This window comes from Poecilia reticulata, chromosome 18 (genome assembly GCF_904066995.2).
Source record: "Poecilia reticulata chromosome 18, P_reticulata-male-v2, whole genome shotgun sequence".
NCBI lineage: Eukaryota > Metazoa > Chordata > Actinopteri > Cyprinodontiformes > Poeciliidae > Poecilia > Poecilia reticulata.
The window spans coordinates 2,744,782-2,770,371 of NC_088847.1; the positions used below are offsets into that span (position 1 = coordinate 2,744,782).

The following is a 25,590-nucleotide window of genomic DNA, read 5'->3' on the forward strand; positions in this document are numbered from 1 at the left end:
TACCACCTTTGGAGTTTGTGGTACAAAATTTGTACTCAGGTCCCAGATAAAGAAATCCACTACACACACGCATGCACGCACGCGCACACACACGCACACACAAAAAAGTCAGAAGATTAGAAAGTCATGATATGATTATGTCAGTCTTCCCAAATTGTTTTAAGGCAATGTAATCCTCTAGGTGAACTTTTGACTTTATCCTTAATGACCTTGAAACAGGAAAGCTTCAGTGTGGTTTGATGTCAGCCAGTAAGAAAACAGGTTATGTGTCTGTTTTATGAAATATGTAGATATTTGGTTCCAACTTTTCACAGCACCTGTAAAAAGGAGGATCTACCAGGTGTGAAGACCAGCCTCCAATGTTTATAAAAACTACCTGGACATATGCAATATGCATTCAAATGGAGAATTTGTCCAAATCCAACCAGCTTTCACGAGGGTCTTATCAACATATGGCAGAAGGAAACTGGAATTGAACCTACAACTTTCAGATTGCAAGACGTTTTCCTTGGAGCCACAGTGGCAGTGTCACTTTTATGTACATTTCAATAAAACATTGATATTATTGAAAAGTTTATATATTTCAGAATTTTATATATTATCTTTCTTGGTATATGGACTAGAAAAAAGTATATATTTTATTTTATTTTATTTTATTTTATTGAGGAGAGGTGTCAGTCAGCGTTTTGCAGATTTTATTTATTTCAAGATTTCTACATGTATTTATAGCATTATTTATTTATTTACTTAATAATAGTGTTCTAACTCCCACTCAGGTGCCAAAGTAACTGGTTGAAGAGAACAAACTCCGCCGACACGGCGCCGCTCTCCTTGTCGGCTGACGAATGGGGCAGACCCCGCGTCTTACGACAGCTACAAATGAAAACTCGCCGACTATATTATAGTCTGTGTGACAACCTGAAACCACCAACTTTATTCATATATTTTGTCGTTAATAATTGCGAAATGTGTTTTTTCCCCTCTGTACTCAAAGCGACTGTTTACCAGAGCCGCAGTCCATCGCGTAGTGACACATCACCTTTCGTCACTACCGCACCTGCGCAGTCATCCTTAAACCTTTACCAAGCAGCGAACACAGAAAGGCAGGAGAGAAAGAGGAAAATATAGCATTATACGTGACTGTAGTTGAAATATGTGTGCTTAAAAGAAAGATATTTGAAACAATTAAGGTAGGATACACAGAGGTCGGCAGTACAAACGGTTCTAAATCTTCTAAGTGCCTCAGAATCGAGCCTACCGTCCAGTCATCTGTTCGGTTTGTCGTAGAGGGAAGGAAGAGTGTTCGCCCAAAGAGACGCAGCGCAAGTGAAACCATGAATCCCGAGTAGTAAGTTTTCTCTTTACCTTTCTCAGCTGTAGGACTGTTACTGGTTCTATGTAATGTGCTTTACTGTGGAATATTCCAAACAATGCTTGTTTAATGGTCCTGCCGGAAATCTGTCAGGAGCTAAACAGGAGCTAGCTGGTTCCCAGGAACAATGCGGAATGTGTCAGTAATCCTCCAAACGTCAGGTGACGGCTTTGTGTCGGTTCTGCTTCTAGCCGCTACGAAACAACCTGCTGTGGGAGATGATCCAAGAAAAAGCGAATGTTTGGAGAAGACGCTGCCATTTTTACTTTTAGCAGATAGCAACTATACAAGGATTGTCCGGTTTTGACATTTAGGCAGAGGCTAAGATGAGTCTGAAATAGACACTTTCACTAATATTTAGTCCTTACGCAGGTTGCGACCAGGCCACACTTTCCTGAACCATCAACAGGCATCATTTCGGCCGGGTGTTTGGCTGAAATGGTGGGAATCTTTGAAATTGATCTTATTGCCTCACATTGAACCGACTCTGAAGTATAGAGGAAACTTTTTCAACAGAAACTGCACTCCAGGTGTTTATTATATATAAATAAATACACACTTGGTTTCATACCTGCTTAAAGGTTGTTTTGAAAAGGTACTTTTACTCTAACAAACAAGTCTAATCAAAATGCATATTATAAATATGCATTTATAATATGCATTATTAAATATGATTGAGTCTCTGTATGATTCTAACATGATCAAGTTTAAAGATTATCCTGCATAATTTCAAACATGTGTGTCTGATTCTTGTTCTTGAAAGTATATGTGTTGTCATATTAATGGTGTAGTGTCCATTTTGGTTGAATTTAAAGGGTCAGTATTATGTATTCTCCAGGCATGTAGTGCTGTTTTCTAGCACAATCAAGTGGTAACTGTTACCTTTAGATGAAATTGGATCTCTGTCTCTTTAAAAACTTCTGCTCTGTCTAAAATCTGCTTTCAGGAAGTCATCACAACAACGCTCCTCTATTAACCGTTTGACAACGTTTTATCAGCCTTACACTAAGTTGCAACTCCTATAATGCACTCAGCAGATGTGCAGTTGCACCATGTGTTTGCTAATAGCTGTTGGCTAGTCTGAAGGAGCTAATGGGGAAGTCACAGGGAAGGGCTGCTTTGTGAGACAAGCTCTGAAGTTTGTAAACTGAGCTTCCACCATTTTTGAAGGCAGGGCTAGGTCCACCCAAGTGTTTTGCACAGCTGAATAGTTACCATGGAGATTAAAGGATTACTCAAACACATATGAAAGAGTGAAGGCAACACTCCAGGTATGTTTTTGACTAGGGAATAACATTATAACATCATGTAAAGCTCAGAAAAGCAAATGTTACATAATACTGCCCCTTTAATTTTTCACAAGTTTTCGTCTATCCATGTTCTTATTTCTGTTAGTACTGAACTGTAACTGATGGAACTACCTGGGCAATGACAAACCCCCTGATCTCACCTTTAGGTTTGTAGTAATAACAGCACCATCCTGTGAAAGAGATGCAACTGGAAACAAATCTTGAAGAGACAGAAAATAAAATGTCCTTACCTGTGTGAAGTGGTTGGTGATGCACCACTTCACCAAGCGGTGAAGGAGCAGGGTGTAGAATCATGGGGTTGATTCTACACCCTGCTACCTTTCACAGTGTGTCTTGTGTGGCACTCAGTATACTGCCATCTTTGTATCTGTGGGGGTGTGTTGATAGGAAGCAGTCTTCGCTTTAAACTCCAAACTGGAATCGGAGGAAAGACACCGAACCACACACTGCATACTGATCAGTGCTTGGCAGCAGCTCAGAGGCCTGTAGGACTGGGGTGAACTGACTCTGTGTGTCTTGGAAAATGTCTTGAGACAATATTATATGTTTTGAAGTGACGCCATGTAAATTAACTACATTTATTGTTTAATAGAAAACATCCGTTAACACAGCAGAACGGCTTCTCACCTAATATACCACTATGCTGTAGTGTAGTCACTGAAGCTTTAAGAATAAGTCAAAATGCATATTAAATATGTACTTGGTCATAATATTATGAGCAGTTCTGTCAGGTAAAAGTTGATAGAACTGCTCAAAAATCATGATAGATTCTTTCACTTTTAATTTTTCAGTCATCTACATCAAACATTCTTAATTAGGTTCCATCTTGGGTCTTTTGTATGGAAAAATAAATAAATGCAATTCATTCTGTTAAAATTTTTAATATATATGTAAATTAATTTAAATTACTTGCCAGCCCCTTATAAGAACAGAATTTCTAATTAAAATATTGATATGTTTTTGTTTTCAGTGACTATCTGTTCAAGCTGCTCCTCATCGGAGACTCTGGAGTGGGAAAATCCTGTCTTCTTCTGCGCTTCGCTGTAAGTAGTTCTCTGCACCAGCAGGCGGTTCCCTCCTCATCTTGCAGTCTTTTCTTCTTCTGTTGTCAGATGGAGCCTCTCCAGTTCTGCTTCTCTTTATTTCCTTTTATACAGGATGACACCTACACAGAGAGCTACATCAGCACCATCGGAGTGGACTTCAAGATCCGCACCATCGAGCTAGACAGCAAGACTATTAAACTGCAGATTGTGAGTTTATGCACACTAATACTGGAACGCCAGCTGTGCTGCCAAGCAGAGTGTTGCCTTGGTTACAGACCCTATTGTACCCCATAACCATGTTCAGGGTCCCCCAGGTGTTTTTACATACATGCTCACAAAACATCTTTCTACACAATGTACAGATGTTTTCATGCACTGAATTGGCAAAAGTGTTCTTGTTCATCCAAATCATTGAGTTCAGTTGTTCTTTTCGCTTCCAACAAGTGTATAAAATGCAGCACCTAACATACTGACTAGGACAAGAACTGAGACACGTTAACTTACAGAGCCGTGTCAGTGGACTTCAGCTTTCTGCACAGTTAAAAACTGCAGACCTCCAAAGTTTAAGTAGCTCTCAGATTAGCTTAGCAACACTGCATAGAGGGCTTCATGGTTTCCATGGCTTTTGTCCCCCCAAACAAATCTGATCTGTTCCACTTCTGAATGTGGAACTAAATGGTATGTGATAGTTTTCAAAGTGTCTTCGTCATTGACATGACACATGCTTCATAATTCTCCAGCAGAAGAAGCCAGAAGAGGAAAATCCAGATGTAAACAATGCAAATTGCAATTATGAAATACTGAAAGCAGTCTGAGTCAGTGAACGCATCACACCCCAACCCGACCACTCCTGGTCCGACTCCACATCCAAACAGACATCTCTACAGAAGCTGCAGTCATTGCTCCACTGTTATTATTAGTTACTGTTATTACTGTTACAGTGAGATACAACAGTGTCTTCAGTCAGAGGCTTCTTCTGATGTACTGTAATGCTGACAACTACTGGAGATGCTTCCTTCTACAGGAGAAGCCACCAGTATGTCATAAAGAACTTTGAATAATATAAATTACAACAACATTTGAATGAATAAAGTATTTTTGAATTTGGATTTACTTCAACTGAATGTGAGAACGCCTCATGTATGTGATCATCATTATGTTCTCAGTTCCTCTGAGACATAAGCAGCTCCTCTGGCTGTCAGCGACCTTCAGTTGCTTCCAGAGGTGAGAGAATAGGAATACTGACAAGATTATTAAAATATTTTTCAGGTTGGTCTCTAACATTACTGGTTTAACAGCAAACGTTTTAGTGACTAAAAAGCTTGAAGACAAATGACACAACAGAGCTGCTGGTTAAACTGGGGACACACCAGTGATTGTTTCCCTGAGAGCTGGGTGCAGCAGCAGGTTTAGCTGCTCTGATAGGTCCAGCAGGATCAGTTAACGCTGATCCACAGTCGTTCAGTCAGGACACAAACCAGTTGTTAGTGTGAACACCTAGTCTTTTACCTTAATTACCTAATTATCTTCCAAATAGCTTCAGCATGTTGGGGGTAGCGAGCGTGGGATGCCTATAGAAGAGACTGCTAACCTACTGGAGCATCTCGGCTCCTGGAGTTTGCAGAAAGAAAACAGTGTGATATAAAAACACTCAACTGTCCCTTATCTGGCTCTAACCAATCTAAGTCTAAATGAATTATTGTTAAAGGTGATTGCCGTTTATTTGTTAACCATAACTGGTTAGTAGCAGGGTGGGATGTGGCAGGACTAACCATGTTTCTGTGATTTCTGTTCCACTGGTTCTGCTGGTTTCATCCTGGCCTGCCTGTTGTCTGGTACCGAGACACAGCAGAGTCTTTAGGTCCTTTAGGTCCATGGACAGATTGTTAGCTTGTAGCCTGAAAATGCCATTGTTACTTCTCTAACATCAGTGAATGTTTCTGCTCTAACTCCATTTTAGATCTTCTGGCGGAGAAAAGAATGAATGTTAGAGTGTTTTTGATTGGTCCACCTTTACATTTTATTATGATATACAAAATCCACGTCATGATTGTATCCATTTTCTTACTCTTGTCTTCTCTCCTTGGTCATCAGTGGGACACTGCAGGTCAGGAGAGGTTTCGAACCATCACCTCTAGTTACTACCGTGGAGCCCATGGCATCATCGTGGTGTATGACGTGACCGACCAGGTGAGTGCAGGAACAGCCTGATGAATGACAGGAAGGTGGAGCGTAGCCAGGCTGCTTCAATCGACCCTCCTGCTCCTGTCAGAAGTTAAATCCGTGCATCGCCTTTTTCAGGAGTCTTATAACAACATCAAGCAGTGGCTGCAGGAAATCGACCGCTATGCCAGTGAAAATGTGAACAAGCTTTTGGTGGGCAACAAGTGTGACCTCACTACTAAGAAAGTGGTGGACTACACTACAGCCAAGGTACGGCGTGTTTCTGATGGAAACTGTGGATGCAGCTGAATGGTTTATTGAGTTTGACAACAGGAAGTTGTATTATCTTCTCAGGAAATAAAGATGTAGGTTTTATAATTTATTACTGTGTTACGGCTTTGATGCACTGAACAGTGAAACTGGTCAGTGTGCTGGTGAAGCTGTCAGGTTTGGTATTGGCAGCGATATGCTTTAAAATGTTATTGGGTCTGAATGTAAATGTGTGTGTGTGTAAACCCAGCTGCTGTAGCAGCTCCTGTTGTCTGTCTGAAGGGGGCGCTGTCTGCAACGGTCCCCTTTATGTTTTGGGTTGAATGTTTCACCTTCTTCTTCCTCTTCCTGGCAGGAGTTTGCCGACTCTCTGGCCATCCCCTTCCTGGAGACGAGTGCCAAGAACGCCACCAACGTAGAGCAGGCTTTCATGACCATGGCGGCTGAGATCAAGAAGCGCATGGGGCCAGGTGCCACGGCCAGCGGCGACAAGCCCAACCTAAAGATTGAGAGCACCCCAGTGAGGCAGTCTGGAGGTGGCTGCTGTTAAGGGACCCATGCCCTCGCACCCCTAAACCCCACATCTCTTGTGAATCCCTCTTTCATGTTCGTTCTTCCCTTTCCCTCACCTTCACCATTTCATCACTTTAACCCCCCTGACCCCTGCCACTCCCTCCCCAGCCTGCCTTCTTAGCCCTGCCTTCCGTTTAGCACCTTTGGGCATCAGAGAGGGTTGAAAGGTCAGGTAATGACCCCTCTGGGTGCTGATCTGATGGAAGCACGGTGGAAGGTTCCAGAGTCTGATGGGTGAAGCTGCAGTGATGCGTTCTGCTCAGAGGACAGAGGATTGTTACAGGGAAGGCTGGTTCACTGAGAGACTTCGCCTGTTCCTGCTCACACACTGTTGTCCAGTTAGAGTTAAAAAGACTGAAGTCAAATTTCTTCACCCCCCCCCACCCCCCTCACCTTCATCCCCACCCTGTTCGGTCCTGGGAGGATTTCCCCTTCTGCTGTTGCTCTCAGACTGTAATCATCGCACAAGTTCCCCGTTAAGGCTCCAGATGGCGCTCTCTCAGGCAGCCTCTTCCATCCGTCCGCTTCGTTAGCGTCGTTCCTTGTAGCCTGCCGTACAAACATTCATTTCCAACATTTGGGGCCTTAAATGTTTGCTGACATCTCAACTCATGTCTTAGCTACATGCTAGCATCCCCCCTCTGTGTACTGACAAAGGAGTACACACACAGATCCAGGTGGTCCACCTGGAGAGTAGGGGTCAGCTGGGGTAAAACCCTGACCTTCAGTGTTCAGAGCACACCTCTCAACTGGACCTGGGCGGATAAGGATGGTGCCATCCACCCTTATCCGCCCAGGCCCAGTGGAGACTGGAATCTATGGCATTAGCTTTCCCTTGACGACTGAACATCGAGACACTGTGTTTCTGTCAGCAGGTGGCGTTATTCCTTACAGATTATAGCATTAGAAGACCGGGAAGCCCTTCATCAGCTTCATTATTGTTGAGGTTTTATTGATATCGGCCCAGTAAGATTTGTGGAGAACACGTGAAGCTACAGATGTGTCTGCGATACTGTTGCTGAGACGACCTCTCCGACTCAGTTGTTTGGGTCACAGCTGTTGAACCCGTAGACCCTCGTCAAATGACCTGTGATTGTTTTGAGTAGACAGCATCATAACTATTCACACTCATTCACAGATGTGCATCATTTATAGAGATTGTCTTAGAGTTCAGTCATGTTGGGTGGCCAGACCTTCCTATTTAGCTTCCAGCTGCCCACCTTTTGCTGGTTAATATTAGATGCGTCACATTTTTGTCTTATCTTGTTAGATGATGATAATTATCTGGAGGTGATCCAGTTGGGGTCAGAAGTTTTTTTCAGTTTGTTATAGGAAGGTTTGACAGCAAGGCCTGAGAACCTGGGAGGAGTCTGAATGGACCGGAGGACATTCCAGCTGGACTCACCAGTTCTCACTCTCCTGTTAGCATTGTAGCATCAAAGGGTTAGGAGTCTGTTTCCAAGCCCAGAGCTCTGAGCGATGTTAGAACTGATAGCCATGTCTTAGTGGACTTTAGGGGAACCAGAAGGGGGTGAACCAGATGGGGGGGAGGGAACCAACGTCCCTCTGCAATAAGTGAACTGTCTTCTAGCAGCACTGAGCCTCCTGCTGTAAACTAGAACTGGAAGTTTTCTGCCGTCGTCCTCCAGAGCTCCTAGCTCCTTCTCTTAGTGGTTGTGATGCTGATTGCTTCATCCTTGGCACCTTCCTCTGGAGTTTCAGGGACTGACTGGTCTTGGCTTGCTGACCGGATATGAACTCCCTGATTTTCCCTTCCCATCCGTCCCACAGCTGGCACTCCCCAGAAACACCTGGAGGTAGGAGACCCCTAGTGGTCAAAGGCACCAACTGACCTGGTTCAGCGCTGTCATCACTCTGGGGTGGGGTTTCTGTCAGGTTGAATCTGATGTTGAATAAAGCTTGAGCCGTCGGTGGGTACCCCTCCCCATCACAGCATCACGCCGTTCTCACATGTAGATGCACAACTAGAAATCATGAATAAAACTTTGTCTAACTCTCACACATGTAAGTTTGGGCTTTGATTACATGTCTTTATATTTTCAACCAGTCTTTGTATTCTAGGCTGCTGGTTTTGGTGTATTCATTGAATAATATACTGTTTACTGAATGGAAGTAGGGGTTGGGGGTGCTGATCAGGTGGGGTTCAATAGAAAGGGTGGGGGGGTTTGCTCATGCTCATGAATGTGGTCTGCATTTACTTTTTTTTACTTTTCACTTTGGATTGTTTTGGTTAAGGGGGTATTCTGTGTCGTTTGCACAATTCTTTATTGCTTTTTAATAGTTAAATGCAGCAAGGCACTCATTAGACGGTGTTGGTTAAAAAACACCAAGTAATTGTCACTTTTTTGTCTTGTTTGGCTTGTCCCCTTTGGTTTTGTCTTACTGCAGAGTTTGATCATGTTTCTTTCTGTACATATTAAAAAGATGTATGTAATAAAATTCTGAAAAACAATGATTGGAAACCCAGTCTGAACTCTCTCCTAACTGTCTGTGCATCACAGCAGGGTCCCTGTCACTGATGACCTTGCTTTGTTCTGCCTGGAGTTGTTCACCTGTGTGCAGGAAGCGTCTCCTCAGTGAATCACTGCTGACACAGCAAATAAAACCCACAGGACATTTCATACTGGCGTTTGCTCCCACTGCTGGCATGACTGTCATCCAGATCCAGACTTCATGGCAGACAAATGGCCTTAAAAAGCCTTTTCCCCTGAGATGCATGGAGGGGCATAAGTTGGAGCAACGTCGAGCTTTAAGAGTCATGTGCGCTCGCTCTCCTCCTGCAGGGGGTTGACGGGGGGCTGCAGGTGACCTTCAGTTATTTTTAGTAACACAGGATAACATGCCCTGTCTGCACAGCTGGTTTTATGGGGTGCCGATTGTAAAATTACATAGCAAAAAAGTAACAGCAATATGTTGGTTTATTCAACCTGTGTTGATTTAGTGTGTGTGTGTGTGTGTGTGTGTGTGTGTGTGTGTGTGTGTGTGTGTGTGTGTGTGTGTGTATATAAACCCATCTGCTGCCTCAGCTCCTGGTGTAACCTGCTCTCAGTCTGAAGGGGGCGCTGTCTGTACCCTTTCCCTTTATGTTTCATTAGGAGAGAAAACGGGTTCATTTTTCAGTTATTTTCGACTATGCTATTAATACATTTATAAATGTGTTATAAATGTATTAGCATTTATTATGTCACAGCTCCAAGTAACTGATTCACAAGCTAAATATTTAGCTCCAAGATAATTAGATTCTAAGCCAAACATTTAATTTCTAAACTAAATATTTAATTTGCTAACCCAAGAATTAGGTTGTGACTCAAAAAAATGAAATTAGGGTTCATTTGAAAAATGAATATACTTTTTTTTTCTCTCTCTTATTATGACAGGTTAAATAAATCAACATATTGCTGCTAAGTTTTGACTATGTAACTTGACAACAGGAACTCCATAAGGCAGGGCTCAAAGACAGAAATCTGAACTGCTTACAAAGTGAGATTTACCATAATTAATTTCTGAATGCTGTTGGTCAGGGAATATCTAAACCCAACAGTCGCATTCCTTACTGAAACGGCAACCATTGAAATGGAAGCAACACAGTGCCAGTGTGGCATTTTCTGGAAAACAAAATAAAATCAAAACAATAGAAATGCGTATTTTGTCACATAAGGTGGGGCTGTTCCTGTATGCGGAGTCTTGTTGCAGCATAATTGTACTATGTTCCCAAATCTTTCTGAAGCCCCTTCTGGTTTGACATTCTGTCCTCTGTTTTCCTTCATACATCCCACAGCTCAACCAGGTTACTTCATCCAGGCAGTCTGCCTCAGTGGACCCACTGACTCAAGGGTAGCACAGATCAAATGATATTAAAAGACCATGATTCAATTCAACACTATTTATTTACATTTTCTCCAGACAGCTCTTCCATTCAAAGCCTTGGCATCTACTATTGCTTTTAGTTTTATCACGGAAGGAGTCATCTTCCTGTACATCAGCGCATTCACATTTTTGCTCAAGAACACAGTCCTTAGTCACCAGTCATTCACTGAAGTCCTTCAACCTGTGTGTGTGTGTGTGTGCGTGCGTGTGTGCGTGCGTGCGTGTGTGTGTGTGTGCGTGTGTGCGTGCGTGTGTGTGTGTGTGTGTGTGTGTGTGTGTGTGTGTGTGTGTGAGCCTCAGTCGACGGGCCCCTGGAAGATGAGTTTGACGTAGCCCTGCTCCCCCGTCAGCCAAGTCCCGCAGAAGGGACAGGCAGCGTGGAAGGCATGCGTGCCGTGGGGCAGTGGGATCTGGCTCCATCCCACCACTGTCTTTTCAGAGCACACATGGCCACAGGGGCAGAAGGCATGTGTTGGGGGGCCGGCGTCCAAGTACAATCCGCCCTCACAGCCTAACCACAAAGGCACATAGGGGCCCACCCTCCTGCACATCGGACACTCTCTTTCACTAGTGCCGGCTGGTGCTGTGCCCCCCGGACTGGTGGGCCCTTTCTCCTTGCGATAGCCCCAGTTGTGGTATCCGTGCACGTGGCCACAGTTGACATAGACCCAGGGCTGCTTCTTGTCGACAATCTCGCGCTGGGCCAGGCTGGGGAAGGCCAGGGTGTTGAAGCCAACAGGGCACTGGGGCCGAGCAGCGTTCAGCTCCTGCCGAAGGGACTCCAGCTGCTTGAGGGTGGGAATGTGGCGCAGTCCAGCAGGAGTCCGCCAAAGGAGGGTGGCCCCACACAGGTCGATGAGAGAACCGTCCTGGAGAGTGTTTGACTCGTTTTCAACCTGAAACAAGATCAGAGGAAGACCAAGAGGTAGAAAAACATTGTTAGAAAAGAGCATCACTGTCTGATTTCCTGTTCCAACACCAATAATCTTCTTAATCTTTTCTCTGCATTGTCCTAAAGGTCTTTAGAACAGATGGTTTGTTCTGCTGTAGGGGAATTTTCAACTCAGTTTGGATACATCTTTTTAAGGTTTGCATTATAAACTACAGTTATGGTCACAGTTATCCATAACTCTGGCAGGTTTAAAGTAATCTTTAATTTGACCAACATGTTGGTTTTAACTCAGTATTAATGTTTTGTAGAAGTTGAGGCCAGTAAAGATTAGGGTGATAGCACAGAGGCCTTCCAACAGCTTGGAGCTAATCGCCAAGAATAAATTATTTAAAATATACAAGAAGGGTTTGATTACTGTAAAGTCAGTAAATAATTTAAATAAATAGAAACTGGTGGAGTTATTAAAAATGGATACTCCCCTTCAATTGTGTCATTTCTTTTTCTGATCATAATCAAACTTCTTGGTTGAATAAAAATAATAAATCTAAATCCAACATGAATAATTTGTTATTCGTGTTATATCTTGAAATGTGAACTCAGTGATCAATTTTTAAATTCTAATTTTAAACGCCTCTTATGGAAATGTTCCTGTTTCACTCAACTAAACATGATGAATACAAACAAAAGTCCTCTCAAACAGAAAGGCAAAGAAAAAATATATATATAAGGTCTTGGTCTCTGTTCTACTGTGAATTGTAATAAAGTTTCTCATGGTGATTTTTCTGTGAAGGTTTCTTCTTCTCTGCGTGGCTTTTCAGTCCATGTTGGTTCCTGGTTCTTCAGTCTGAGGAAAACTGAACTCTTGTTTCCAGCTTCAGCCAGCGTCTGAAGAAGCTCAAGGTTTTCTTCAGGCGTGGCTGAACATTTCACAGCAACACATGCTCACCTTTGACCTCTGACTCAAAACACAACGGGTCCCTCCATTTAACTCACAACTAACTCAGCGTATGCAAACTTTTGAGTTTAAAGAAACTAATGACATATTTTGTGGTAAATGAAAATAAATCTAATAATAAGTGAAATTTCCATCTGAGATCATTTCAGCAACTGAGAAAAACTATTCTTATAATGTGTATCTGGTTTTGCATGCACAGTTAGTCATAGGCAGTGGTTTGTATTGTTCATCTCACCAGTTTCCCCCTCTGCTGGGCAGAGCGGGTCTCCCTCAGGGCGAACACGTTGCCACACACTGAGATCTCCCTCCACACACCCGGAGCAGGTTCAGACACAAACTCTCCGGCCGGATGCATCACCAGAACCCCGTTGGTGGTGAGGCCGTCCATCAGGCCATCTGAGGTCCTCCATTTGGCAGCCCGTTCCTGACATTTAACACACACACACACGCACACACACACACACACACACACACACACAGACTGTTGGAATATAGCTAAAACTGCAAATGTTGCTATTCTCTTTAAACTGAACATAATTTATACTTTGGCAATGGACAGAAATATTCAAACATCTAAAAATAAACCTAATAGAAAGAAAAAGTGTCTTATAATTTAAAAAAATCTCTGGAAATGAATCTTTGACTTCTGCTTTACCAGGAGGAAGGCAGAAACTGACCCCTAGGAAGATGTTTTTGGAGGAGTCGAAGCCAGCAGCGTAGATGCGGGCCGTGTAGGGAGCACTGCGTTCACACATGATGCGACAGGCGTAGCGAGAGATGGTGCTTTGGGCCGACTGACCTCCTCCACCACCCTCCCCTGCTGCCCCCCCACCGTGACCGCTGCTGCTGCCTGCCGTGTCCGTGACCACAAAGTCAATCATGCTCTCTGTAGATCTGCCGATCTGAGGGAAGCCAGACAGAGGTCATTGTCATCGCAGAGACAAATTCATCATGACTGAAACATGAAGCAGCAGCAGGGGAAGAATGTGTTTGAGAGCCGCTATGGAGGAGCTGGACCTGGTGGCCGGCTTTACCCAGGCAGCCCACTACGCCTACATCACTGTTTCCACTTTTATTTTACAACTTTATTGATTAGATGCAAAAAGTACTCAGAACTAGTTGTCTAAATAATTATTTTGACATAACTGAAACTAAAAATTTTATTCAAAAATACCCATTTGTGTGAAAATCGTCATAAACTGGAGCAGTCACTGCAAAAACACAAAGTCTGATCGAGTATTTTTATCTAGTTTCTATCACAAATATCTTAGAACAAATAAAGTACAATTTTTTTCAGCAAGAACTTGGACTGTGGTTAAGTCAATAATTCCTTAATATTGATAAAAAATTGAGTACTTTGAGATTTCAATTGGAGATATAAAGAGCTTTATAATTGAAACTGAATATTATTATAAACTGCCAATGGAACTAGAACATTTTTAATCATTATTAAGGAATTACTGACTTAAACGAGCTCTTATTTCTTGCTGAAATGTTACTTGTAACTTAGTTTGTTTTATTTTCAAGTGTAATAAAACAAAACTTCTAGTGAAGCTAGAAACTAGCTTCACTGGTAAGATTGAGTGTTTTTGCAGTGTTCACATTGACCTAAGCTGTTGACCAAAACATCCTACTTTACAGGCACAAAGCTCTGACTGTTCTGTTTTACTCTGGAACCAGTTAAGTAGTTTTTTTGTAAAGGCGTCGAGGTTAATGTAGTCAGTAATAATAACACAGGTAAACTTCAACAAAGGTGTGGCCAGACTGAAGCTGACAAACAGAGCAGAAAGAGGAGCGAATCCATAGCAACCAATCCTGCAAAATGACCAGAAAGTCAGATCCTTTACAGCGCAGCTACTGATTACATCCAAACACCAGGAAAAAAAACAACAGCTTTTATGTTCCATAGATCCACGCTTGTTTTGATACACAATTTATTTTAATACAGAATGACTCTTTGTTTGGAGCTGAACGGCGGTGCAGTTGGTATCTGCTGCCTTGCAGTAGGAAGGTTCTGGGTTCCAGTCTCTCTGCAGGTTTGCAGGTTCTCTCTGGGTACTCTGACTTCCTTCCACTGTCCTTAAACGTAACTGTTTAACACACACACGACCCCTCCCATCTTTTAAGCATGTACAAGTGTGTTTATGGATGGGTGTGCTGTGGTGGCGCAGGGGTTAAGCATAACCCACATATGGAGGCCTTAGTCCTCGACGCAGCTGTCGCAGGTTTGATTCCTGGCCTTGGCAACCTTTGCTGCATGCCTTCCCACTTCTCTCATTACCCACTTTCCTGTCAATTAACTATCAAATAAAGGCCACTAGAGCCAAAGAAATAAAAAAAAAAAAAGTGTGTTTATGGACATTCTAACACAATTAGTTCTGTTTTCTGAATAGAAACGCTACACCTGGTCAACCTGTTTGAGGATTTTTTTAAAAGAAGTTCTCAAGTTTGTGTGGAGGAACGGAGGGGCGTGTGTGTGTGTGTCTGTGCGTGTGTGTGTGTGTGTGTGTGTGTGCGTGCGTGCGTGTGTGTGTGTGTGTGTGTGTGTGTGTGTGCGTGCGTGCGCGTGCGTATAGAAGAACCTACTTGAAACATGTCTGTGTTGATGTCATGTGTGTACTCCACAATGACAGAGTGGCTCCGTGACAGTGTGTAGGAGATGCTGTGCTGGCTTTTGTTGCTGAGAGCCTGAAAAACAGGAAGGTCAAAGGTCACTGCATGGTATTGTGATGTGTCCCACTGATATTTTTTGGCGGAGAAAGAACATTTTAGAGTAACTACTTTTGACACCAGTGGTGTTGAGACATTGTGGATAACATCCGGCTTGACCCCGTTGGCTTTAGGTCTCTTATAAAGGGCAAGGCGACTTCTTCTACGACCTTTGTCACCATTTGCCAGCGACCCATTGTGGCTGAGAGGAATGAGAACAAGAGATTTAATATGCAACACTACTATTGAGTCCAGTTCAAATCAGTTTATTTATATAGCACCAATTCACAACACATCTCAAGGTATTTCACAGAAGAACAGTCATTAGTCAAAGTCGCTAAAACATAACAGGGTGAAAGCGATTCGAGTTCAGGCTGTGGTAAACTTAAATAACTTAAATAAAAATAAATCAGGATGTTATATCGTCTGTCCATCGTTTCCTATTTATACAAAAGATTTAGACTTAAAGGTTTAATATTTTGCCATTCCTACATTAATCACCTACAGCCAGATACTGAATCTGAATGTCAAACACTGTAGTTGTTTTACATATCTTAATCTGAATCAATTAAGTAACTGCACAGAATGTCTCATTTTCAAACAATAAACTTCATATGTGCAAGCAGAAAAAATGATCAAATACCTTTTGATTATAGAAATACTACAAACAATGTCAAATTAATCCTCAAACCTGCTAGTCACAGTTATTCAGTTACAACATGCATCCACTACAGAAATAAAACAACAATAACCTTAAGAATGAGTTATGGAAAAACTATCATCATTTCTACTGAATATAAGTTCAGATAAATTTACTGCAGCAATAAGATCCAGGTTTCTGTTCTTGCCAGAAACGGTGCAGTGTGAATTTGTCTCTGGTATCCTCCCAAAGTCCAACATCACAAACATCAGGTTAGTGGCAGCAGACTCAACCACCATGCAGGGATTCGCATCATGGAATCTTTTCTGTCTTTCCCAGTTCCTCCTCCCAGTCAGCCCAGTGCCCAGCATGTCTCCCTTCATCATCTAAACAGTTTGATTCTTTATCTTGACCTCTAATCTGAACCCCAAACTCATTTTGGTGACATTTTATTTGAAGGGGTGTGCATAACACTGTCATGAACATGAAGGAGTCTTCATGAATGTTTATGACTTTTGTTATGAAGTTTCAATCAGTTAATAATGACACTTTTAATGCAAAGTTGACACTTTTAATTTAGTTTTAATGCAACTTTTAGTGCAACTTTGAATTAAAAGTGTCATTATTTACTAAATGACACTTCATGACAACAGTCACAAACATTCATGAAGACTCCTTTATGTTCATAACAGATGTCATATTATGTTTATGACACTGTCATCTCGGTCTGATGCAAATAAAGTGTCACCCTCATTTCTAATCCTATTTGAAGAAAATAGTTGCTGCCACTTTCAGCTCCACTTCCTGTCTTCATCAGGTCTCACTGCCATCAAAGTCATACATTAAATATTGTTAATAACTTATAATAATGTTTTCACAGACTGAACGTTCCCACTGAGCTGCACAGGGTTTCCTACGTCCCATCAGGATCTCATAGCATCCTGTCAGGTGATTGGTCCGTTTCTGGAAGCACCGTCTCACAGTAACTCAGAGCCACTCAGACTCGCCTCAAGAATTAGTCATGAGAAAAAGCGTTTGGTGAGAGTGTCCGCTGCACGACCTCACCCCAGGATGATGAGCTCGCCGTACTTGATGGGCTCCTTGTCCTCAGAAATGACTCCGTCGTGTGGCTGTGAGCTGGAGCCCAGAGGAGGGGAGGGCTGGCTCTTGTTGCAGGACGGGCGCAGCTCCAGAGATGGGGGGGGACACAGCGCCTCTGAGCTGCCCTTCAGAACCATGCCCACCGGCCACAACTGGGGCTCGCTGCTGAGGAGCAGGACACAGAGACGGTCACAAAATGATTCCTCCTTCCTTTGAAACACTACAAGCCTATTCACACACTCTGAATTCAACTGCAAATGCAAATGAGAACAACATGATCATTGTAGGAACAGCAGCGGGACCTTCTGTCCTACACACACACACACACACACACACACACACACACACACACACACACACACACACGCACACACACACACACATTACTGAGTCACCTGGCTCCTCTGACTTCAGTTTAGAGTCAAAGCTCAGTCCATGTGTCTGTGAACAGACTCGGTTCAGCTCTGAATGTCCAACACTATTAATAATCAGAAGTGGGCAAGACCACCTACACATGGAAAACAGAGCAGTGCAGAGCATCACAGAGCTCTCACTCTTTGTTCTCTCTTTGAAGAGGTTAGGTAACCATCCTGGGATTGTTAACTCCACATCCCAAATTTGGGCATCCTCTTGGTTTTCTAATTCCTGGTCAGTGTTGTGAAACAGTCTGAAGTCTTCAAGTAGAACCAGAAACACTAATAAAGGAGGTTTTGGACATGTGTCACACACAGTGGTGGCTGTTTTACTTCAGAGAAACTCAGAGGATGTGGACGAATGAAACACACCTCTAAATAAAAAAAACAGGGGAATTTACTGAGGGCTTATTTACAAACCATTACATGAAATAATTAGCCAGAGTTAACAACCGTGGATGATTGGCTGGGCTTTGAATGATAAATATTAAGTAGCAAATAACCAAGAAACTAATAGGTTGTTGTTCAAACATGAAATGATTTTCTTAATGAGACAAAGTGTGTTTAAGCAGTGACATGGAGTCACAACCTGATAGCTTTATACTCTTCAGAAATACTTCCCAGCCTCCTCATCCTGATGCAGCAGATTGAGGATCCAACATGTTCTTCAGGTATCACTTTGATTCTGAACCGTAACATGAACGTCTTGTGGACTCAGGCAGAACAAGATGGCTGAAATCCTGACACTGCCCAGAACAGAGCAATGCTTTAGGTTAGATGGGTCACAGGAGACCAGTGACATTATTCCTCCTAGTTTTTTGCTAAGTCAGGGCATGATTCAAAACATGTGGATCCCATCAGAGCCAACACCAGGCCCAACAGAACCTTCGTTCAGCCCAGGAAGCATCACTGGATCCGTGGGCGGAGAGCCGGTCAGGGCTGAGGGATCTCCGGTCACAACCACAGCAATCAAAGAGCATGGGCGGACGGACACGAAGGAATGAATGCACTAAAATCTACATTTGTTTTCTGCTCCTGCTGTAATTCTGACAGGTAGAGGCCAAGAATCCTGAAAACAGAGATCTGCATCTGTAGGAACTAACAGTAAAGGAGACATTAGGTACTTTTAATTCAGTTCAGTTCATTTATTTAGCTCCAATTCACAACAAACGTTTCAAGACACTGTGCAAAAAAAATTCATTTCAATTCAAACACAATTTAATCCTAATTATTAGTCATTGCATTAAGTTCAGTTTATTATCAGGTCCCAATGTTTCTGTAAGGAAACCCAGCAGAGCATCAAGTCATTGACCTGCAGCGTTCAGTCATCCTGGAAGACAACATAGAGACAATCACTCTGTTGAGTCGTTGACTTTACAGCAATCCCTCATACAGAGCGCGCATGCAGCGACAGTGGAGAGGAAAAACTCCAGCTTTAGAATCAGCTTCTCAGGACTGTAAAGAAAAACAGCATGCAGAATAAAAACCATCTCCAGTCAAGCTTATCACAAAGACAGCCTCAAGTCCAGGTCAGGTCAGAACCCTGCTGATAGACGGAATCTAAACTGACTGCAATGATAACCTAAAGCCATCGCTATAGCTGGACTGTCAGCCCACACTGAACTGGTTGTTTGTTCAGTGAGCAGAGAGCCACCTGAAAACAGGGAGAAACGCCCCCTGCTGTTGGAACAGCGTTGGTTAGTTTGCATCGTTCTGATAGGCTGTAGTCTGCATCACCTCTTCAACCTCGAGCATCAGGTCTGTGCCGTCTGCAGGAAACGAGACAAAAAAACTCAGTTTCCTGTTTTGTTTCATGTTTTGGTTCAGTTTTGTAGAGAAAATGTTCAACACACCAGAAGGTAACTAACACCAAACCTCAACGGCTTACATTAGAACTGAGACACCTGACAGGAGTTTAAACATTATCTGTCTGTGATGACAGTCAGACAGAGAGGAACTCAGTGAGGCGTTTTCCTGAACATCAGCATGGCGGTACAACTTTGTAGGTAATACCAAATCGTTCATGGAAATTTGGTTACAGAAATAAAAGCTTTATTTCCTCCAGTGAGCTCAGTTTGTCTCCCTGCTATATTTCACTGCTGCCAGCCTTTTTGCACAGTAAATATTCTAGCTGAGCTGAATAAATTCCAAATATTGTATGAGAGCAAAAGAAATACACCCTGCATAGTGGAGTGGATGTTGACAACAAGAGAACAGAGGGAGCAGATTTAGAGGTGGGAGTGAAAACAGGAGAGGTGGGAGGCCCAGGAGGTTCAGCTTTGGTGGGAAAAAACCCAGAAAAGCTTGAATCCATCCTTGGACAGAGATGATGAAAGAAGAGAAGAAGAGGAAGTAGAGTGTATGTGTGTGTGTGTGTGTGTCCAGATTTGGCAGGTTGATGGATTGCCTGTGCTGTGCCCACCCATATTCTAACGAAGCCACAGTCCCACTGTGTGGGCAGGAAGCGACAGACATGGAGAAGCTGTCTGACGGAGGAAGAGGAGAACACAGAGGAAGAGTCTGCAGAAGCACAGAGGAGAAAGGCGAGCTCTCGCTCAAAAACACAAAGATCATCTAGAGAACATTTTGATCCTTTTCATGTTATTTAAGTGGATTTATTTCCGTTAGCATCACTTCCTGCTTAATTTCCAAACATAATCTTCCTGCTAACTCCACCCACAGCTGCACCTTCACAGCACTCAGCCATTAGCTGCAGGTATTCACGGCTGCGGCCCTCACTGTGACTGTCAGAGCTTGGATCTTCTCTGCAGTTTTATGGCTGCTGCTTCTGCAAAGAACTGAGTCTAGAAGCATAGATCTAGATTTACCTCCCTTCTGATTCCACATAAGTTTCCTTCAGTAGATGACTGGCCAGTGGAGCCACTGCTCCTCTGATCCACCTCCAGGCTGATAGATGGAGAGTTTAACTTAACATTACTCTGCAGGATCTGACAGTAATTAAGTTCATGCCATTAATATATATCAAATATATCTCTATGTCTTCACTTAGCTTATTAATAAAAAAACATCTTCAATCCCCATGATGTGAATATAAACATGATCTTCTTGTGAAATGAAACTATCTTACATCCACCCTGTGATACAGAGATGAGTCTTCAGTCGTTCTTTTGTTTGTACTAAAGCTCATATCTACATCTGATTTTTTACACAAAGGTTCTGCTGAGTGGATATGAGTAGTCAGTCGCTCAACTCCATTAGATCGGCTCATAATCCTACTCAGAATCACGACTGGAAGATTCTGTTACTGCTGATCTTGGGTAACCTAGAAATAGTTTTTAGATCTCAGAACCCTCCAGTGTTTCAGCATTTATGTCATCAGTGCAAATGGCAACATGGGAAAAAAGTGAAATAAAAACGTTTTCATAGTTTGAGCAACGCAGTCTGAAGGAAATTTTTTCCCATCTCAAAAATACAATAATTCCTCCTGATAATGATCAGGACCCATCTTTTAATAACATTAAAGATGGGATAGATTTACTCTGATTTACCTTTTCATGCAAATCACTCACTGTGAAACTGAACATGTTGAGTGGATCTGATTCTGACCACAGTAACTGTCTCCTATAAAAGTACAGTGCTACAGAAGATAAAACTCTTATACATCTAGTAAATATTACTCTGCACGCAGGCTCAGTTGTTCTGCTTTGCAGGGCAGTGCATGTTCCACAAGGGAGGAAGACAAACCGGTGCATTTAGTGGTTTGACTAGATGTTAGCTTCACAGGAAACCTTCTGAAGTCTGCTCTCTTTATTCAAGCACAGTGTTAAATATGTGATATACTGCAAGGAAATTCCACAGAATCTCCCTTTAGTGGATCCAGCAAATATTTTTTGTATTACAGAACATCATCCTGTTTCCTTCTACCTTTCTCACTGTCTGCAGGGCAGGTGGGAAAGGTCGAAGGAAACAGAGGTAAAAAGGAGGAGATCATCTTCAGGAACAAATGATCAGGTTGTTTTGTGAGAAATTAGCTTTAGCTTCAACAAAACCTGTACAGCTTTTGTCCTTGTGTGGAAGAATTTCTCTATTTTTGTCATCGTATTTCCTGTCATCTGACTGAGCTTTAAGTCCATGTGAACCAGTTCAGACATGACAGCACAAGAAAGGACAGCTACGTGATTTACACGGTCATGTAACAGTGCCTGTCGACGCCTCGGTCCACTCCCTACTAAACCAGAGACTCCAGCACTCCGTCTGCTGCCTCAGACGCAGAACCAGTGGAGGAACCTTTTGCGCTCTGCCCAAGTTTTCAGGGTCAGAATTTCAGGGCTGCACTGCAGCAAATATTAGCTGCTGTGTTCCCAGAGGAACCCCCGCCATCATTCCACCTCCACAGCAGAATTGGTCTGGGCAACAAGTCCAAAACTGGTGAAACAAGCCAACATTATCAGATCATATTAAACTGAAGCAGAACTAGAGGGATCTGAATAAAAAGGGATACTCTGTTACCGGGGAGAGTCTGCAGAGCTGAGAGTGGAACAGGTTGGCACATTAGAGTAAATATGGACTAACTGAATGGATGTGTGAAGGTGTTTTTTTTTTTCCCCAAGGACTGAGATCATCGTTGAAGAATCAGATATAGAAGTTAGAATTTTACTGTAAGTGTTCATAAATACACCAGGTCAAAAGTATACAAACATCCCAGTTAAAATGACCAAACCTTCTGCAGCCATCACCTGCTGCTGGTCGAGTTCAAGTTAACAGAAATGGATTCATCTCCTGTTGGTCCAGCTGAGCTTCCCTGAAGCGTTTGTTGTCCTGCTCTTTGTTTTTCAAAAAAACAAAACAAAGAGCAGGCTCAAGGATTTGCACACTTTGTGCAACAACCCAGAAAGACTTGCAGCAAAACAACCGCACAGCATGATGCTGCCTTCACCATGTTTGACAGTTGGTACAGTGTTGTGAGGTCAAATCTTCACATCAATTCTGTTGTTGGGCAACAAACAGCCTAGACTTATACATAGGCCTGTCGCGATAAACGATAAATCTATTAATCGCACGATAAATTAAACCTATCGACCTCATTTTAATTATCGGCTTTATTGTCTCTTCCTGCCTTTTATTCTTTCTCTTGATGACACTGAATGAAAAAAGGCTCAGCTCCGGTGCTCTCCACTGACCCTCCCTTCCTCATTTCCTTAGTCAAATGTCCAGCGCACATTACAGGAGTTGTCGGCCCATTTTCAAACCCTGAGAGACACATTAGCCGACAGAAATCCCAGGTATCGGGTTCGTCGTGCCGTGTGGTGTCCAGCCACATGGGCACAAAATAATGGCTACAAGTCCAGTTAACTAATTTTAAATCAGGCATTAATCAATGCTTTACTAGAATCTACCTGTGATGCATGTGGCTATAGAGTCAGCGTAAAGTCCTGACTGAATGAAAATCATTATAACCTATTTATGTTATGTTAACGAAGAACAGCTGAAAACTTACCGGGTTTATCAACTGCGGTAGTAATTTGGCTCCAACTCCTCCCCTTGTCATTTCTTTTTTTTGCACAAAATGTTGAATAAATATTAATGTTGTTTCCACATATCATCTCCGATGTTGCGCCGTGTCAGCTGGTTGGGATTCCCCTCCGTAATTTCCCCTCAGAAAGCAGGAGAAGAATCCGCGCTTTCTGATTGGCTACCCGTCACATTCAAACGATCTCGGTCGGGGAAAATCCCTGATTTAGATCGGAGCGACCACGAAGATCTACCGTAACCCACCACACACTGCAGGATGATCGGTTAAATCAACCAATGATCTAAGATTGTCATAAGGGGAAAATAAGGCCAAAAAATGGTGTAGTGTGAACTACTGCATTAGGTAGTCGGATGTGCCCGTCTTCTCTATAAAAATGTAGTGATTACTGAAGGGCAATATAGTATACAGACTTCATAATCTGCACTCTTGTTTGAATGCAGTATTTATTTCCACTTTGGCTTTATGTTGTTTAGTTTTTATTCAAGTACGTTTTTTTTGTTAATGGAGACTGAGAATCCATTTTATTTTTGTTTTTGGTTGTTTTGTTTATTTAGTTCATCAGTTCCAGTGTTACGTGTTCTTTTGAAAATAAAGTGCATCTATCTATGGCAGGAAATCGCATGCATTATTACGTAATTTCCATTAAATCAGTGTCAAAAAGTCTTGAAACAATGTTATCGTTTATTGCAATAATTTTTTAGACAATTAATCGCCCAGCAAAATTTGTTATCGTGACAAGGCCTACATATACATCTTATTTATATAAAGAAATATATAGTCAAATTAATGCTGTTATGCAGATAATTTTGGCGATAGTTGATTGTATTAATCCCTCAGACTGCGCAAGCATTGTGGACTCCCCGGTAACAGGAAGAAACTTCCAGCAGAAGCAGAACCTGGATCAGTGTGAGCAGCAAACAACTGGGTGTTTGAGAAGACAGAGCATGCACACAGAAACCACAGAACACTGATCCAGGATCCACTGAAACCCGTCTGTTAGTGGTTTCTTTAAAGAGCAACACAGCTGAACTGTTAGACTCTCAGCCGATAGAACAATCCATCATATGAAGCTACTGCTACATAAAGGCAGCACTCGCTACTTTGATGCCTTTGCCCTGGTGATACATTATGAAACAGAAAGACAGGGCCAAGCACCACAGAGAGAGGTTATGTTCACAGCAACAGCTCTGACATTTAGTGAAGAAGGCAACTATACATAATTAGCTAACTCAGAGATAAATATTTAGCCAACATGCTAATTCACGTGCCATTAAGTGGAATTGGACTATCAAAATAAAAATAAATTTCATTAATTATTATTATTATTATTACAGCGTGACTTTACAAGCGGCCCCCCATAACAAAGCAGCTTAGCTTGCTTATGCCTAAGGCCGACTATGGAAACAACAAAATCGTGAAGAGCAGTTCACAGCACCATGAACTCCTAGACCTGGGTGACCCTGAACGCATCACATCATGCTGTCAGAAACGGAATTCTCTAAAATCTAATGGAGATGCAGGCCCGGAGCAGCCAGAACCACAGATCTGGACCTGATTTGACCTGCGGCTGGGAGCCGTTTCCTCCCAGCAGGACAGGCTGTACATGAGTCATTACTCAGCAAACCGGGCTGTTTTGGAGCAGGAGCACGAAGAAGCTGCCGCTACCTTGAATCTGCCATTTTGAGCTGCCGTCCCACCACGGCCTCTCCTCCTCCATCCACCCTGGAACCATCTAGAAGACAGGAAACACCTCAGCAGGCCGCTAATGCGCCACGCAAGGGAGATTTATTTCGACTGAAAGAGCGTCCCTTCTCCACGTATTGTTCCCGCCTGCGGCGTCTGGCTGCGGCTTGCCTTTTCCCATGACAGCCTCCCTCTTCCTCAGAAACACAGTCGGACTGGAACCAAAGGCCGGACGAAAGCAAACAACCACAACCGGAAACCGACAACACTTGTTCTGCCTCTCGGTGGAGAAATGAAGCAGCATCTCGGGATGCTGGAGACGTGCGCAGAGCCTTGCTCGCACAGGGGACTCCATCACACACACACACACACACACACACACACACACACACACACACACACACACACACACACACACACACACACACACACACACACACACACACACACACAGTACAACCTTACGCAAAAAAACACAGCTGATCAGCCATACATACTGACGATGATGATGATGCCGAGGTTCCCAGACCTGGTTCAGATCTCAGCCGTCACCAATACTGTCACAACCCAGAGGATGGAGAGGAGAGGCTGCTGAAGGAGCAGCAGCCCGCCAACAAAGAGCAGACGGCAGCCTCCATCACCTTCACCAGCCTCCATCACCTCTACATCATCCTCTCACCAGCAGGAAAACACACAAACAAGCTCAGTCGGCCCCTTCCGGCTCCTGCGATCATTCTAAAGACATAAAGCTCCCAGCCGGGGGTTCGTACCAGCTGTCTGCCAGGGGAGGTCCAGTACCGGTTCGGTTCTGTGGGATTCCTTCTGCGGGTAGAAGAGAAGGCGGGCTCCGTCTGTTCCTGCACAGCCTGGATCAAAACGAACCAGAGTGAGGAAGGATGAGAGGCAGAGGAGGATCAGGGCGTCAGGCGCGTCATCGCCTCCCATCAGGAGACACGGCCGCTGCTCCCGGATGTTATCAGACAGCCAAACCCCTCCTTCCTGTACTCTCTTTCCCTCTCCGCTTCTGACATCCGTCCGGGATGAATAATGGCGGAAAACACCCAGGCGAGCAGCGTCTACT

The 25,590-nt window shown here is 43.2% G+C and overlaps 2 protein-coding genes across 6 annotated transcripts; one reads left to right on the forward strand and one right to left on the reverse strand.

Annotated features, from left to right (window-relative positions):
* The first annotated feature begins 1,074 nt into the window (after positions 1-1,074).
* Positions 1,075-9,210, forward strand: rab1ba (zRAB1B, member RAS oncogene family a). Its single transcript, XM_008434951.3, has 6 exons — positions 1,075-1,348; positions 3,653-3,725; positions 3,840-3,935; positions 5,823-5,918; positions 6,030-6,161; positions 6,517-9,210. Exons 1-6 carry the CDS (start codon positions 1,335-1,337, stop codon positions 6,709-6,711), a joined length of 606 nt encoding a protein of 201 aa, XP_008433173.1. The 5' UTR covers positions 1,075-1,334; the 3' UTR covers positions 6,712-9,210.
* Positions 9,211-10,623: 1,413 nt separating this feature from the next.
* Positions 10,624-25,534, reverse strand: peli3 (pellino E3 ubiquitin protein ligase family member 3). 5 transcript variants are annotated; one of them, XM_008434955.3, is made up of 7 exons: positions 25,280-25,534; positions 16,884-17,081; positions 15,251-15,380; positions 15,056-15,157; positions 13,147-13,371; positions 12,705-12,893; positions 10,624-11,518 (listed from the first exon to the last, which is right to left on the reverse strand). In XM_008434955.3, exons 2-7 carry the CDS (start codon positions 17,054-17,056, stop codon positions 10,919-10,921), a joined length of 1,419 nt encoding a protein of 472 aa, XP_008433177.1. In that variant the 5' UTR covers positions 17,057-17,081; positions 25,280-25,534; the 3' UTR covers positions 10,624-10,918. The 5 variants fall into 5 exon arrangements, with proteins under 5 accessions (XP_008433177.1, XP_008433176.1, XP_008433178.1 ...); XM_008434954.3 differs by having other exon boundaries at positions 16,884-17,084; positions 25,280-25,533; XM_008434956.3 differs by lacking the exon at positions 25,280-25,534 and adding an exon at positions 25,007-25,154 and having other exon boundaries at positions 16,884-17,084.
* Positions 25,535-25,590: the final 56 nt, after the last annotated feature.